The following is a 12,012-nucleotide window of genomic DNA, read 5'->3' on the forward strand; positions in this document are numbered from 1 at the left end:
AGATTCAATACCAATAAGCGCATTTTTTATTTTATTATTTTCACAAGGGTACATAGCAATTCAAAAATTATAGAGTTTTCTAGACAGCAACATGGTGTCGGCCCACATCTGGTACACATGGATTACACACGGCCCAGATGTGGGCCGGATCTGGTTGCTGTCTGGGTTCTTGTATGGTTTTCCGTTGCAAACTAATCTGGTTGTGCTATTTTACCTAATGCAACTTCCATTCTCAAAGTTCCCTGCAACAAAGCTTTGACCTTTTATCAAAAATATTACATTCTTAAACCAAATGGCATGATTTCACTGAATCCACTCTTCATTGTAGGCTTTAAAGATCAACATGGAGAAAATCATCCTAATATTCCCTCTGATATTGCTGGTGCTGCATATACAAGGAGGAGAGTTCCACAAGGAGGAGTGTTTGCCTGCCGAAGCTCCACAGCCGGAAGTCGTGGAGTTTGACAACACAATCTATGCCACTAGTGAAGTAACTCCCAGCTCCAATTTGCCACGTAACCAGCCAAAGATCTTTGGTCAAATCCTCTTCAAGCAGGTCTTCCCCAATGGAGATTTAGAAGTGAAAATCAACCTCCGTGGTTTGCCTGCCATCGATCGTCAAGAGCGTGCCATGCACATCCATCAGTATGGAGACCTCAGTCAAGGCTGCATCACTGTTGGTCCTCATTATAACCCAAACGGCGTTGACCACCCTCATCATCCTGGAGACCTGGGCAACTTTGCTTCCGAGAAAGGAGTTATAAGGCAGTTCCTGACGCTTCCAGACGCCAAGCTCTTTGGGCCTTATTCCATTCTGGGACGTGCGGTGGTGGTTCATGAGAAGGAGGATGATCTGGGAACGGGTTCAGATGAGGAGAGTAAACTCAGTGGGAATGCTGGACCGATAATTGCTCTCGGTGTGATTGGTATTACTACTCCAAGTCTGTGGCAGAAGACTGAAGTGCCCCCCAAGAAAATATGTGGAGGAAGGCACTGAGAGTCAAAGATGAGGAGTCGGATATGGTGGAAGGGCAGATTCAAATAGGATAATCATGATTTTCCTTGTGTATTCTTTGTATGTGTTCTACATTAAAGCATATTTCATAACCTGAACATTCCCATGTTTTTTTTTTCTTGGTCTTTTCAGAGGCTTTTTGGCCATAGCTTCCAATAGTAAATGCACTCTTAAAAATAAATGTAGGGTGAATGCAGGCAAAGTGGGCCGTTTAGTTTGATTTACTGTGCTCAATGGGTTAACACTTTAAGAGCATGACAATGGTCTTTAATTAAAGATCCACTATTTCTTTAAATTATACAATGGTTTTGGTTGATGCAATATGACACTGGAGGATGTGGCTACATCTCAAGGGAGGACACCCTTATTGTTGAAGGTAGACATAACCTCTGACATACGATTTTACTTTCTAAATTATAAGGTTTCTTGCTAAATGTCAATAAATGGGTATATTATTCTGACAGTTTGTTACTACAGTTAACAGGGAATCAAAATGTAAGGTGTTTAAAGCTACAATATGTAAGTTTTTTTTTTTTTTAATAACCAAAAATCACTTGCAAAGTGTGATATATTTCCTGCAGTTGTGTACTTCCAGTATCCCAAAAGTACCCAAAGATTTTTAATTTCAGAGAAATTCCAATTTTAAATTAAAGCTGCAAGCAGCATTTATCGGGGTTCAAGCATTTAAGGCCTTTAATCACAAATGCATAAAAAGACATTAAGTTTTATTTGGCAACCATTTAACCACTGACATCATACATGGAAAAGACCATTTCCAGCCAATTTAACATAGGAAATATATGGTTTTCAAAGCTTTTTAACAGTTATAGCGCCACCTATGGTCTGATCTCCATAAAATTGTACATGCTTGTTTACAATGTTATTTCACATATGCTCACCAATTTTTGTGAAGTTCTGAGTTTTCATTTAGGATTTAAAGGCTTTTGAGTTCATTTTCTAAATGACCCTGTTATAGCCATCCAAATGCAACGCCCGTAAGGAGACGGAATGTTGTAGGACCCTGAAATTCTAGGTTTGAGTGGTTTTGGAGGGGTCTGGTCCTGGTTTTGGGTGGTTTGGGTTAGGTTTTATTGGTTTTGGAGGGGTCTGGTCCTGGTTTTGGGTGGTTTGGGTTAGGTTTTATTGGTTTTGGAGGGATCTGGTCCTGGTTTTGAGTGGTTTGAGTTAGGTTTTAGTGGTTTTGGAGGGGTCTGGTCCTGGCTTTGAGTGGTTTGGGTGGTTTGAAGATATTGATATCTGGCCGAATTAGAATTATAGAATATAGAGTTAGAGTGTCAATATCTCATGACCAACACATAACAGAGACATCAGAGTAGACTCCTTGGAAGCCTCCTTGGTTCTCACCTTTCCAGCGAGTCTACTCTGATGTCTCTGTTATATGTGGGTCATGAGATATTGACACTCTAATTCTTAACCGGAAGTGGCCGTATCTCCTAATTAGAAGTTCTCATTGAATCATGGGAGGTGTTATAAGTTCTGAGAAGCTTTGGCATGGCATGATAAATATCTAAACGTTGTTGCGATCAACGAGTGACAACGTAGAAGCAGCAAAGTCAAAATGAATTAAATGTTTTAGTTGTGGTAGGATCGGAAGTAAAATCCCATTGATTTCTGTTGGAGGACTCATTGCTCGTTGATATTACTGCGCTACCGGAAACGGAAAAGACGCTTCAGACTCAAATATCGAGCGGAAGATTATACGTGGTTGTGAGGTATCTGAAAAAATAGTTCCACTATAGCAAATAACACGGATTGAAATCATACATTGCGCCGATATATTTGTTTTTAATCATCAACGAACACCACTAACCACTCGGTGAGTTGCACAGTTTTGAAAACAAACGTTAAGGGTTGTTTTAAGGACATGTTTGTGCATGCCCGTAGCCAGCCACTCTGAAGCGGTCAAAGGCGATTCTGAACGAGTCAAAGAGTCGAGACAGGACCCATCGTGTCACACACACACACACACACACACACACACACACACACACACACACACACACACACACACACACACACACACACTCACTCACACACACACACTCTACTAAGGCCCACCAGGTGTGGGATTTGACATGCCAATCACTTTTGGTCAAAAGCTGAATGACAAATTCACAAGACAATGATACAATTTTTTTTTTCTGAAAAGTAGGGCTGCACGATTTGGGGAAAATGTCATATTGCGATTATTGAGGTCAATATTGCGATTGCGATATGCAATTGCGATATAATAAACAAATGGTTTCATGAGTCAACTTGCTTGGTTCTCAAGTAAAATGCACACACAGATTAGTGATAATGCTGAAATGTGTATTTCTCAACTCAAACTAGCAACAACAACTAAATGCACTGTTTTCAAATTAAAATAATATTTTTTTACTAAATTAAATATTGACATCTCTGCAAACTTGTTATTTGTCTCAATAATACAATAGTAAAAAATATATGTCATATTTACCATTGTCCTTACTGTCTAACAGGTAGGCCTAGGACATATACCGATATTGAATAAAGTTATCAAACAGTCTGCACTGCATAAATTATAAATGAAATATAGACTAATCCTTATTAAAGCTAAAAACGTTCTTTAGTCAAGAGCAGTGAGTAATTTTCTCTGTTCTTTTTGTTCTTTGTTAACTTTACTGACAGAAAGCTTTATTGGCTGCTGTCTCTTTAAGAGCAGCCGCTGCGACAGAGACGCTGATCTCACACGCGACTCGTTCTCTCACACCTCGTCACGTTCATCACAAGACTGCTCTTATGTTTTGAAGATACTCGACAAAAAACGGACATTTTGGCATAATTGTGTGTGTTATTGTAAGTTCAAGCAGGAAAGAGAACTGTATTCTGACGTGCTGTCTTTCTCTCTCTGTGTGTGTGTGTGTCACAGTCACACTTTTGTCTTGTCACACATGAATTGTTTAAAAGCATTTGCATGAATAAGAGCAGAATCATATAATGTAATATAAACTTTTTCTTTTTTTTTAAATTATTATTATGATTGGTTAATTATCAAGATCGAGGCCAAGCCTTGTGTATACTATTTTTATGTAGCGCACAAAAAAAAAACTCCGATCACGGAGGGCCCCTCTCTGCTCAAGGGCCCCTGGGCACGTGCCCAGATTGCCCATATGGTAGATCCGGCCCTGGCAATCGGCCTTCAAATACGGCCTTCGGAGGATGCAGACTTCACATTGGGACACAGCTCATGTATGGTTGAACTGTGTTGGTATGCGGTTGTGAGATTCTTTATTTGTAGAAAATAGAGTGATTGACAGAGTGAACCAAGCATATAACAAGAAGGAAAGTGTAAAGTTAAGGAACATGAAGCTGGAGTTTGTGAGGGTGAAACACAGATGGAGGAGAAGCAGGTGTGTGTGTGTTTGTGTGCGTGTGTGTGTGTGTGTGTGATGGATTGTTTCAGAAAATGTTCAAGAACTGCAGAAGATTGAAGGAAACAGTGGAAATGTATCGTGGATCATGAGAAGGAATGACAGCAGAGACTCTCTTGATGATTGTAAGTTGTTTTGTTGTTGTAAAACTCGTTTGTTTGTTTGCAGTTACCGATTGGAAAGTGTTGTTAACTGAATCATTCAGGCAAACGACCTAGAAATCTGAATTAAACTGAATCACAGCAAAAATCTCTAAACGGTCGTTCAAATTTGACAAATGGTCAGTTTTCTTGTCCTTAATGAACAGTAGGGGGCGCAAACGCACACTTTTGACTTTCTCAGTTTGTATAAACCTAACCTTACTTAAGGTTCAGTGTATTTAAACCTAGAAACACCCCTGAATGGAAGTGTAATGTGACAACATGCCCCATTGGTGGGGGTTCATTGCAATATGGACATATGACAGATTAAATCAAAACAATACACAAGACAAACTAAAATACTATTATTAACTTTTTCATATAAAATAATGGCATTTTTTTATAATTAAAAATAAACAAATTTGAGTTTGTCAACAAACACACTACAAAACACAGCTATACAGCGTAGTTCAAAATATAACAATAATTAATCATTTCTGAACATTGATTCTCAATCTTTATTGACCTTTTTCTTATGTTTTCTCATGCAAAATATATAAAAATATAATATGAAATATAAATATGATATTTTATTATATATACAGTATCTAAATTATACTGTATAACAGTCACATATTATCAAGTTAAACCGAACTCTAATTTTTTTGACTGGTTGTGTTGAAGACCTTTTGAGTTTCCGTGTGTTAATGATATAATGGTGTGTGTGTGTGTGTGTGTGTGTGTGTGTGTGTGTGTTCAAAAAAGACAAGTGGAAAAAAAGACATATCTGAAGGAGACATATCTGACATTTAATTGTGTGACATATACACACTGCAATGTCAAATTTTTGAATATTTTATAGCAATATAATGCGAGCAGACACTGATGTAATTCTCAGACGGACGTCTCTCTGTAGAAGAAACAGCTGATATACAAGCTGAAGCAAGAGGATCATTTCAGCATGAGCTTCTGCATGAAGATTTTCAGACAGAAATCCAGCGGATAAACAGACTATCGACTCATGGAAGAGGCTTGAGAGACGCTAGATTGAGTCTGGCCTGTGTGAAAACACATGAGGGCTTCAGTCTCTAACTTTACTGTAGCTGTGATGATATAGATGAGATTCTGTGCTCTGACCGGATGATGATTCACAATAAACCTCTTTCATATTCACAGGACATTCAACAAATATCTGCTCGTTCACACACACACACATTTAATTCCTCCAAACCCCAGAGAGATGAAATCTTCCCGTCTGCTCCTGATATGATGAGCTCATGATCTGGATCATTGATGTTTATTTGTGAAGGTCTTGTTCTTGTTCACAGAGGCGTAAAGAATCAAACTCAGGTGCTGGTATCTACTCACATTGAGTGATTTTACAGGCTTTGTATTGAAAGAAGTGACCTCAGAATAAGTCACATCATCTGTCTGCTCCTAAACATCAATGCAAACGTGCAGAGTCAAGTTTAACACACACATCAGACATATCTCTCACTATGATATGTAGAATAACACAAAAGCCTTTAGTAAATCATATTATTGAACGTAATGTTTGGTGATTTAGTGGACTCACATGGGCTCTTGCTGCGGGAGGAATGGACATGTTGATCGTCTCATACGTCCCTGTATGTTCATCCTCATCTTTGACCTTCAGAACAAACAGTTAAACTGCATGAGTGACACTTTATTGAGCTTTAAAGACAGTAATCAAATCTAAATCACTGCATTACTGAACTCACCGCAGAGTCGCCAGTCCCTCTTTTATTATCTGAAAACAAGTGCCTCATGAAATATGAGTATTTATGATCAAACACACATGTGCAAAACACAGAATCTTAGCAATAAGATTTTGTTCAATCATTAAAGTGAGAGATAAAAACGTCTCGGTTATGTAACCTCAGCTCCCTGAGATAACGGGAACGAGTATTGCAGTATTACAGTCTCTCAGAGAGCGCAGGTTGAAGAAGGTGCCGGGCTAGTCTGTACTGAGGCCATGACTTGAGTTCACTTTGGTGGTTTATTTAGGACACTACCGCCATGTTGTCCGACCGGACTAAGACATGGTGTTGTATTTGGTCTGGTAGGAATGTTTTGAGGGGGGTTAGGGCTAGGGAAGGACAAGTTATGCAGAGCAAAAGGGGCTCGGACTGAGTTCGGCGCCTCCAGAGAGATCATAGTGGGTTGAGCTCCCTCTGGGGTGAACTCCAGCTAGACAGGGAGGATCTGTGCCTGCGGCGCAGTGATCTTCAATTTGTAAAATCTGGCGAAGGTGAAGGCGACGACCAGCCGGCTGCGGCACAGATGTGGCCAATAGACACACCACTGGACCACGGCCATGAAGACGCCTCTGGTGGAGTGTGCTCTGACTCCTATGGGGCATTGAAGGCCCACCGAAGCATAAGCCAACGTGATAGTGTCCACTATCCAGGGGATACTCTCTGATTCATGACCGGAAACCCACCAAAGCATACAAAGAGCTGCTCTGACTCGCTGAAATGGACAGAGCGCTGTATATATACTCCTAAAGCCCGAACAGGGCAGAGTAAGAGAATCGGGAAAAGCGGACGGCGTAATAACTTTGGCACAAAGCCATGTCTTGGCTTGAGGTCGACCTTGGAGTCGATAGGCCCAAACTAGAGGCAGGAAGCGCTGAAGGAGAGCGCTTTGTACAGTGTATATCTGTCCAACAATTTATTGATCATTTGGTTATTCAGTTTTAAATTCCAGTTATTGTGCGTTTGATGCCAATTCATAGTCCTTGTGATGTGTGTGATCTAACAGTCACACGGTAGCGAGTCATTTAAAAACAGCAAACTCCAGACATTTAAATTCATTTTATGCAAATCCATAGCCCCTTTTCTACAGATCAAGCATTATAACGTTTTACCGGGCATCCTGCCGTAACCGGGTGAGGCGCCCGCGCTGTTTGAATGGAGAATGATTGACAGCTGCAGGGGAGGGAAGACGAGTTTTCCAAACTTTAATTAAATGATGTAAATATACTTCTCCCAAACATTAAGCTATGGAATGGCTTCAGATGACTTTGAATATATTGCAGGAAAACTTAATTAGTGCTTGTCTGTTTCTTTCTGTCCATGACTCCCCCTTGTGCCGTAGGCCTATAAAAGCGCGCAATAATCACGGTTGCCTGAAACAATCGCGGTTAGATCAAATAATCGCGATCAGACGGTTATTTAATTATCGCGACATGCCTACTGATCCCTATGCCGGATATGAGCTGCTTTAATAGGCAGATGCCCCGCCCCCTTCTGCAGGCTCTGAGCCGCGATTGGCTGCCGCAGACACGCCTCTTCGCCATAGATTCATGCAGTTCCCACTGACAAACCTCAGATCGCTGCACTGTTATCGGTGTGCAGTGGCACTACGGTTTTGAGTTAAAGGCTTCAAAATTTTGAGAAAAGGCGTTTCCCTCATAACTCACTAGCTCTTTTTCTGCAGATCAGCCAGAGAAGAGCAAGAAGGAGAACAGCGACTGCAGCGCCAGACATCACTGTGACTGAAGAAGAGATCGAGCAGAGTCAGAGACGGACAGGGCAGATTGGGGCAATTATAGACAGATAAAACAGTATATACACTGAGGTAAAATATCTATATGGTAACATTCATATTTTCTATAGAATTATGTTAGACGAAGCTGTGAATAACATCATCAGTGGCGTAAAAGCATCATGTACCTCGTGTAGAAGGACTCACTGCTGTCGTTGAATCAGCTGGAGCTGTAAAGGACGAATGTTTGTTCAGATGATTCATACTGTACAAAAGCATCATTATATTTTAACTAGTTAAATCTTTTAACACTGATTCATGAGACTCATTCGTTTTCTCACCTGAATACTTGACAGTGAATCTGACTGAGGTCTCGAGTTGATTTCTGTGAGTAAGCTGACATCTCCACTCTCTGTTGTCATCTTCATTCAGGAGTGTTGTAGTCAGAGTGAGGATACAGTGATATTGATCTGATGATGATAATATCTGATATCTGGAGTCTGTCTTCAGATCAACACCAGCCTGATTCACCCACAACAGCTCAGCTTCCCACAGAACTGACCAAATAATAGCAGGAGTATAGAGAATACGTTTCTGGAACATCATGACTCTAGTCTTCTGGAGGTTGACGGTCAGGGCCCAGGACTGACAGTAATCCTCCAGCAGATCCAGGCTGTCCTGAAGCCCCTCTTTAGTGGGCGACAGGAGAACCAGGTCGTCTGCGTAGAGTAGACACTTGATCTCTGTGTCGTGGAGAGTGAGACCTCGAAAGGTAGCATGTTCTAATGTATTGGCTAATTGGTTGATGTAGATGTTGAAGAGGGTGGGGCTTAAGCTGCAGCCCTGTCTCACTCCGCGCCCCTGGGGGAAAAATTCGGTTCTTTGGTTTCCAATTTTGACAGCGCATTGGCTGGCTGTGTACATCGATTTGATCAAATCATAGAATTTCCCCCCTACTCCACTGTCGATAAGCTTTAGGTATAATCCTTCGTGCCAGATTGAATCAAATGCTTTCTTGAAATCAACGAAACAAGCAAAAATTTGTTCTTTGTTTTGATGTACATATTTGTCAATTAGTGTTTGTAATGTAAAAATGTGATCGGATGTGCGACATTTTGGAAGAAAGCCAATTTGGGATTTACTCAAGGCATTGTGCTTCATAAGGAAGTGTAGAAGTCTGGCGTTTAAGATGCTGCAGAGAACCTTCCCTAGGTTACTGTTCACACAGATGCCTCGGTAGTTGTTGGGGTCTAGTTTGTCTCCGCTCTTGTGGATGGGGCTGATGAGGCCCTTGTTCCAGATCTCAGGGAAGAACCCTACACACAGAACATCATTGAACAGTTTTAGCATGGCCAGTCTGAAGCTTTGGTCTGTGTGTTTCAGCATCTCGTTCAGGATGCCGTCTACACCACAGGCTTTCTTGGACTCAAGGACTCCTAATTTTTCTTCCAATTCTTTCATTGTTATGGGGAAATCTAAAGGGGTCTGATATGCTTTAATTGATCTTTCCAAATTGTCTAGTTTATTAATTATTTCATTTTGATTAGAATTTTGAATTTCAGTTGGGGTGTATAATTCCTGGAAGTGGTTTTTCCACTTCTCCCCGTCTTGGATTGCCAGAACTTCTTGATTCGGTTTGTATAACATTTTCCATTTATCCCAAAATTTGTGTGAGTTTATAGATTTTTCAATTTCTTCAAACTGGTTTTGCAAAAACTGTGCTTTTTTCCGCCGGAGTGTGGCTTTATATTGTTTTAGTGCCTCACAGTAAAGAAGGCGGAGGTCCGGATTATCTGGTTGTCTGTGTTTTTGATTTGATAAATTTCTGAGGTTTTTTCTCAGAGCCTTACAGTCCAAATCAAACCATTTGTCAGTCTCTAAATATGTTTTCTTTGGTTTAACAATTGCCAAATTACTTTTTTGTGCTGTTTTCTAGAATATGTTGTTTAGGTCTTGTACTTCCTGATTGATGCCGAATTGTTTTTTAGGGTATTCCTGTATTTGGAATGAATGTATGAGGGATTGTATTTCTGAGGATTCAACAGCAGTGCTGTAATTACTGGCACTGTCTACACTCTCTATCTCTCTTTACCTCCTCTTACTCTCTACTCTCTCTCTCTCTCTCTCTCTCTCTCTCTCCACTCTCTCTCTCTCTCTCTCTTTACCTCCTCTTACTCTCTACTCTCTCTCTCTCTCTCTCTCTCCACTCTCTCTCTCTCTCTACACACTCTCTCTCTCTCTCTCTCCACTCTCTCTCTCTCTCTACACTCTCTCTCTCTCTCTCTCTCCACTCTCTCTCTCTCTACACTCTCTATCTCTCTTTACCTCCTCTTACTCTCTACACACTCTCTCTACTCTCTCTCTCTCTCTCTCTCTATACTCTCTATCTCTCTTTACCTCCTCTTACTCTCTACACACTCTCTCTACTCTCTCTCTCTCTCTATACTCTCTGTTTAATGTTTTTTTAAGCAGTGGAGTAACCCGAGCCTGCTTGAATGCTGTAGGGGAAATGCCAGTATGGAGGGATGAGTTGATGATGTGTGTGAGTGCTGGTAGAAGTGTGGGAGAGACGGCTTGTAGAAGGTGTGAGGGGACGGGGTCTAGAGGGCAGGTGGTAGGATGACTGGAGATTAGGCCCAAACTCGAGGCATGATGCGTCCACTGAAAGAGCAGATCAGACAGATCGCCAACTCTCTGGACCGATGCCAGAACCAGCAGAAGGGCCGTCTTTAAATTCATCAACTGGGTTCAGAGATGATCACGGCTCTGTTGTGGTCAAACTGTGAGTTCTCTCACTCAGCAGTAACATGTTTCCAGACCTCAACAGTGAGATCACAGCTGTGAAAACACTCAGGAAATCATGTAATGTCACACTTAGAGCACAGCCCACACACACCTCGCTGTAAAGAGAAATCTATTTATTATAAACATTCTCATCATCTGGCAATGGAATTTTGTCAAATATTCCTTTCTTAAAATTAAACTGAACTAAAATAATCATTATTACTATAATTGTAAAATATAACTAAAATAATCGTTAATTACTGCAAGCTGACAGGTAATTAGCAGCTTAAGAGAATAGAGGATTTAATGAGAATGATCTAAAAGAGTAAAACTGTCCTCATTTTCTAGCCTGCACTGTGTTTCACAAACAACAGTCTATTTTAGCCCATTATGGCCCATGTCTGAAGTCACTTTTAGGAATTGAATGGCTTAGATCAGAACTATTTCACAATGACAGTATGTATGAAGCCAGAGTCAAAATTAATCTCTGAAAGTTTTGTCTGTTTTCTCACCTGAACTCTTGACGGTGTATGTGTCTGTGGTCTTGACTTTTATTTTCTCAATATTTTCTCAAGACTTTGTGGTTATTTTAGTCTGTTTATAAGCACACCAATATTGAGATAAGGGTTTATTGAAATAAAGTTAATAATATTCAGAGGTTACTAAGAGAGATCTAATAATAAACTAACCCAGGACCCCTCCCGCTTAAATCTAAGGGAGAGGGCGCTACATGTGTGTATGTTAAAGTATCATGAACCATGTAATACACATGTTGGCGCTGTCACACTCCTGACAATCTGAGTGTGTAAATCATGCTAGAGTTGATATTTATTGACACCACAGTTAAGTGTCTTTACATGTGTGTGAAACATGTCTGAGAAGTGCATATTGTGAACCGCACTGGCTCAACACACATCTACTCTGAACACAAGGATATTCTTTTGCACACGAGAGCATTACTGTTAGTTTCACTTTCTTATTATAGCAGTTTCCTGCATGCCGTTAAATTCTAGAAATAAAATCATTACATTATTAGTGATAAAATTGTTTTGTTACTTAAAAGTTATCCATTATCCTCGACTCCTGAATTATGAAACAGTATTTTTAAAGTAATTATTAGTATCAGTTCCAGTTTGGTCAAACAGAAAGT

The 12,012-nt window shown here is 40.4% G+C and overlaps 1 protein-coding gene and 1 long non-coding RNA gene across 2 annotated transcripts in view; both read left to right on the top strand.

Annotated features, from left to right (window-relative positions):
• The first annotated feature begins 207 nt into the window (after positions 1–207).
• LOC311093354 (uncharacterized protein) lies at positions 208–1,105 on the top strand. The gene has a single exon (XM_084130687.1). The coding sequence runs from the start codon at positions 344–346 to the stop codon at positions 995–997; it is 654 nt and encodes a 217-aa protein (XP_083986813.1). The 5' UTR covers positions 208–343; the 3' UTR covers positions 998–1,105.
• A 3,359-nt stretch (positions 1,106–4,464) lies between these two features.
• Positions 4,465–12,012, top strand: part of LOC311089435 — a 99,772-nt gene continuing 92,224 nt past the window's right edge. The window contains exon 1 of the long non-coding RNA XR_014607689.1: positions 4,465–4,553. This is a non-coding gene — a long non-coding RNA (uncharacterized lncRNA). The remainder of the gene's footprint in view (positions 4,554–12,012) is intronic.

The sequence above is a fragment of the Abramis brama genome (genome assembly GCF_963993115.1).
Source record: "Abramis brama genome assembly, chromosome: 1".
Taxonomy (NCBI): Eukaryota; Metazoa; Chordata; class Actinopteri; order Cypriniformes; family Leuciscidae; genus Abramis; species Abramis brama.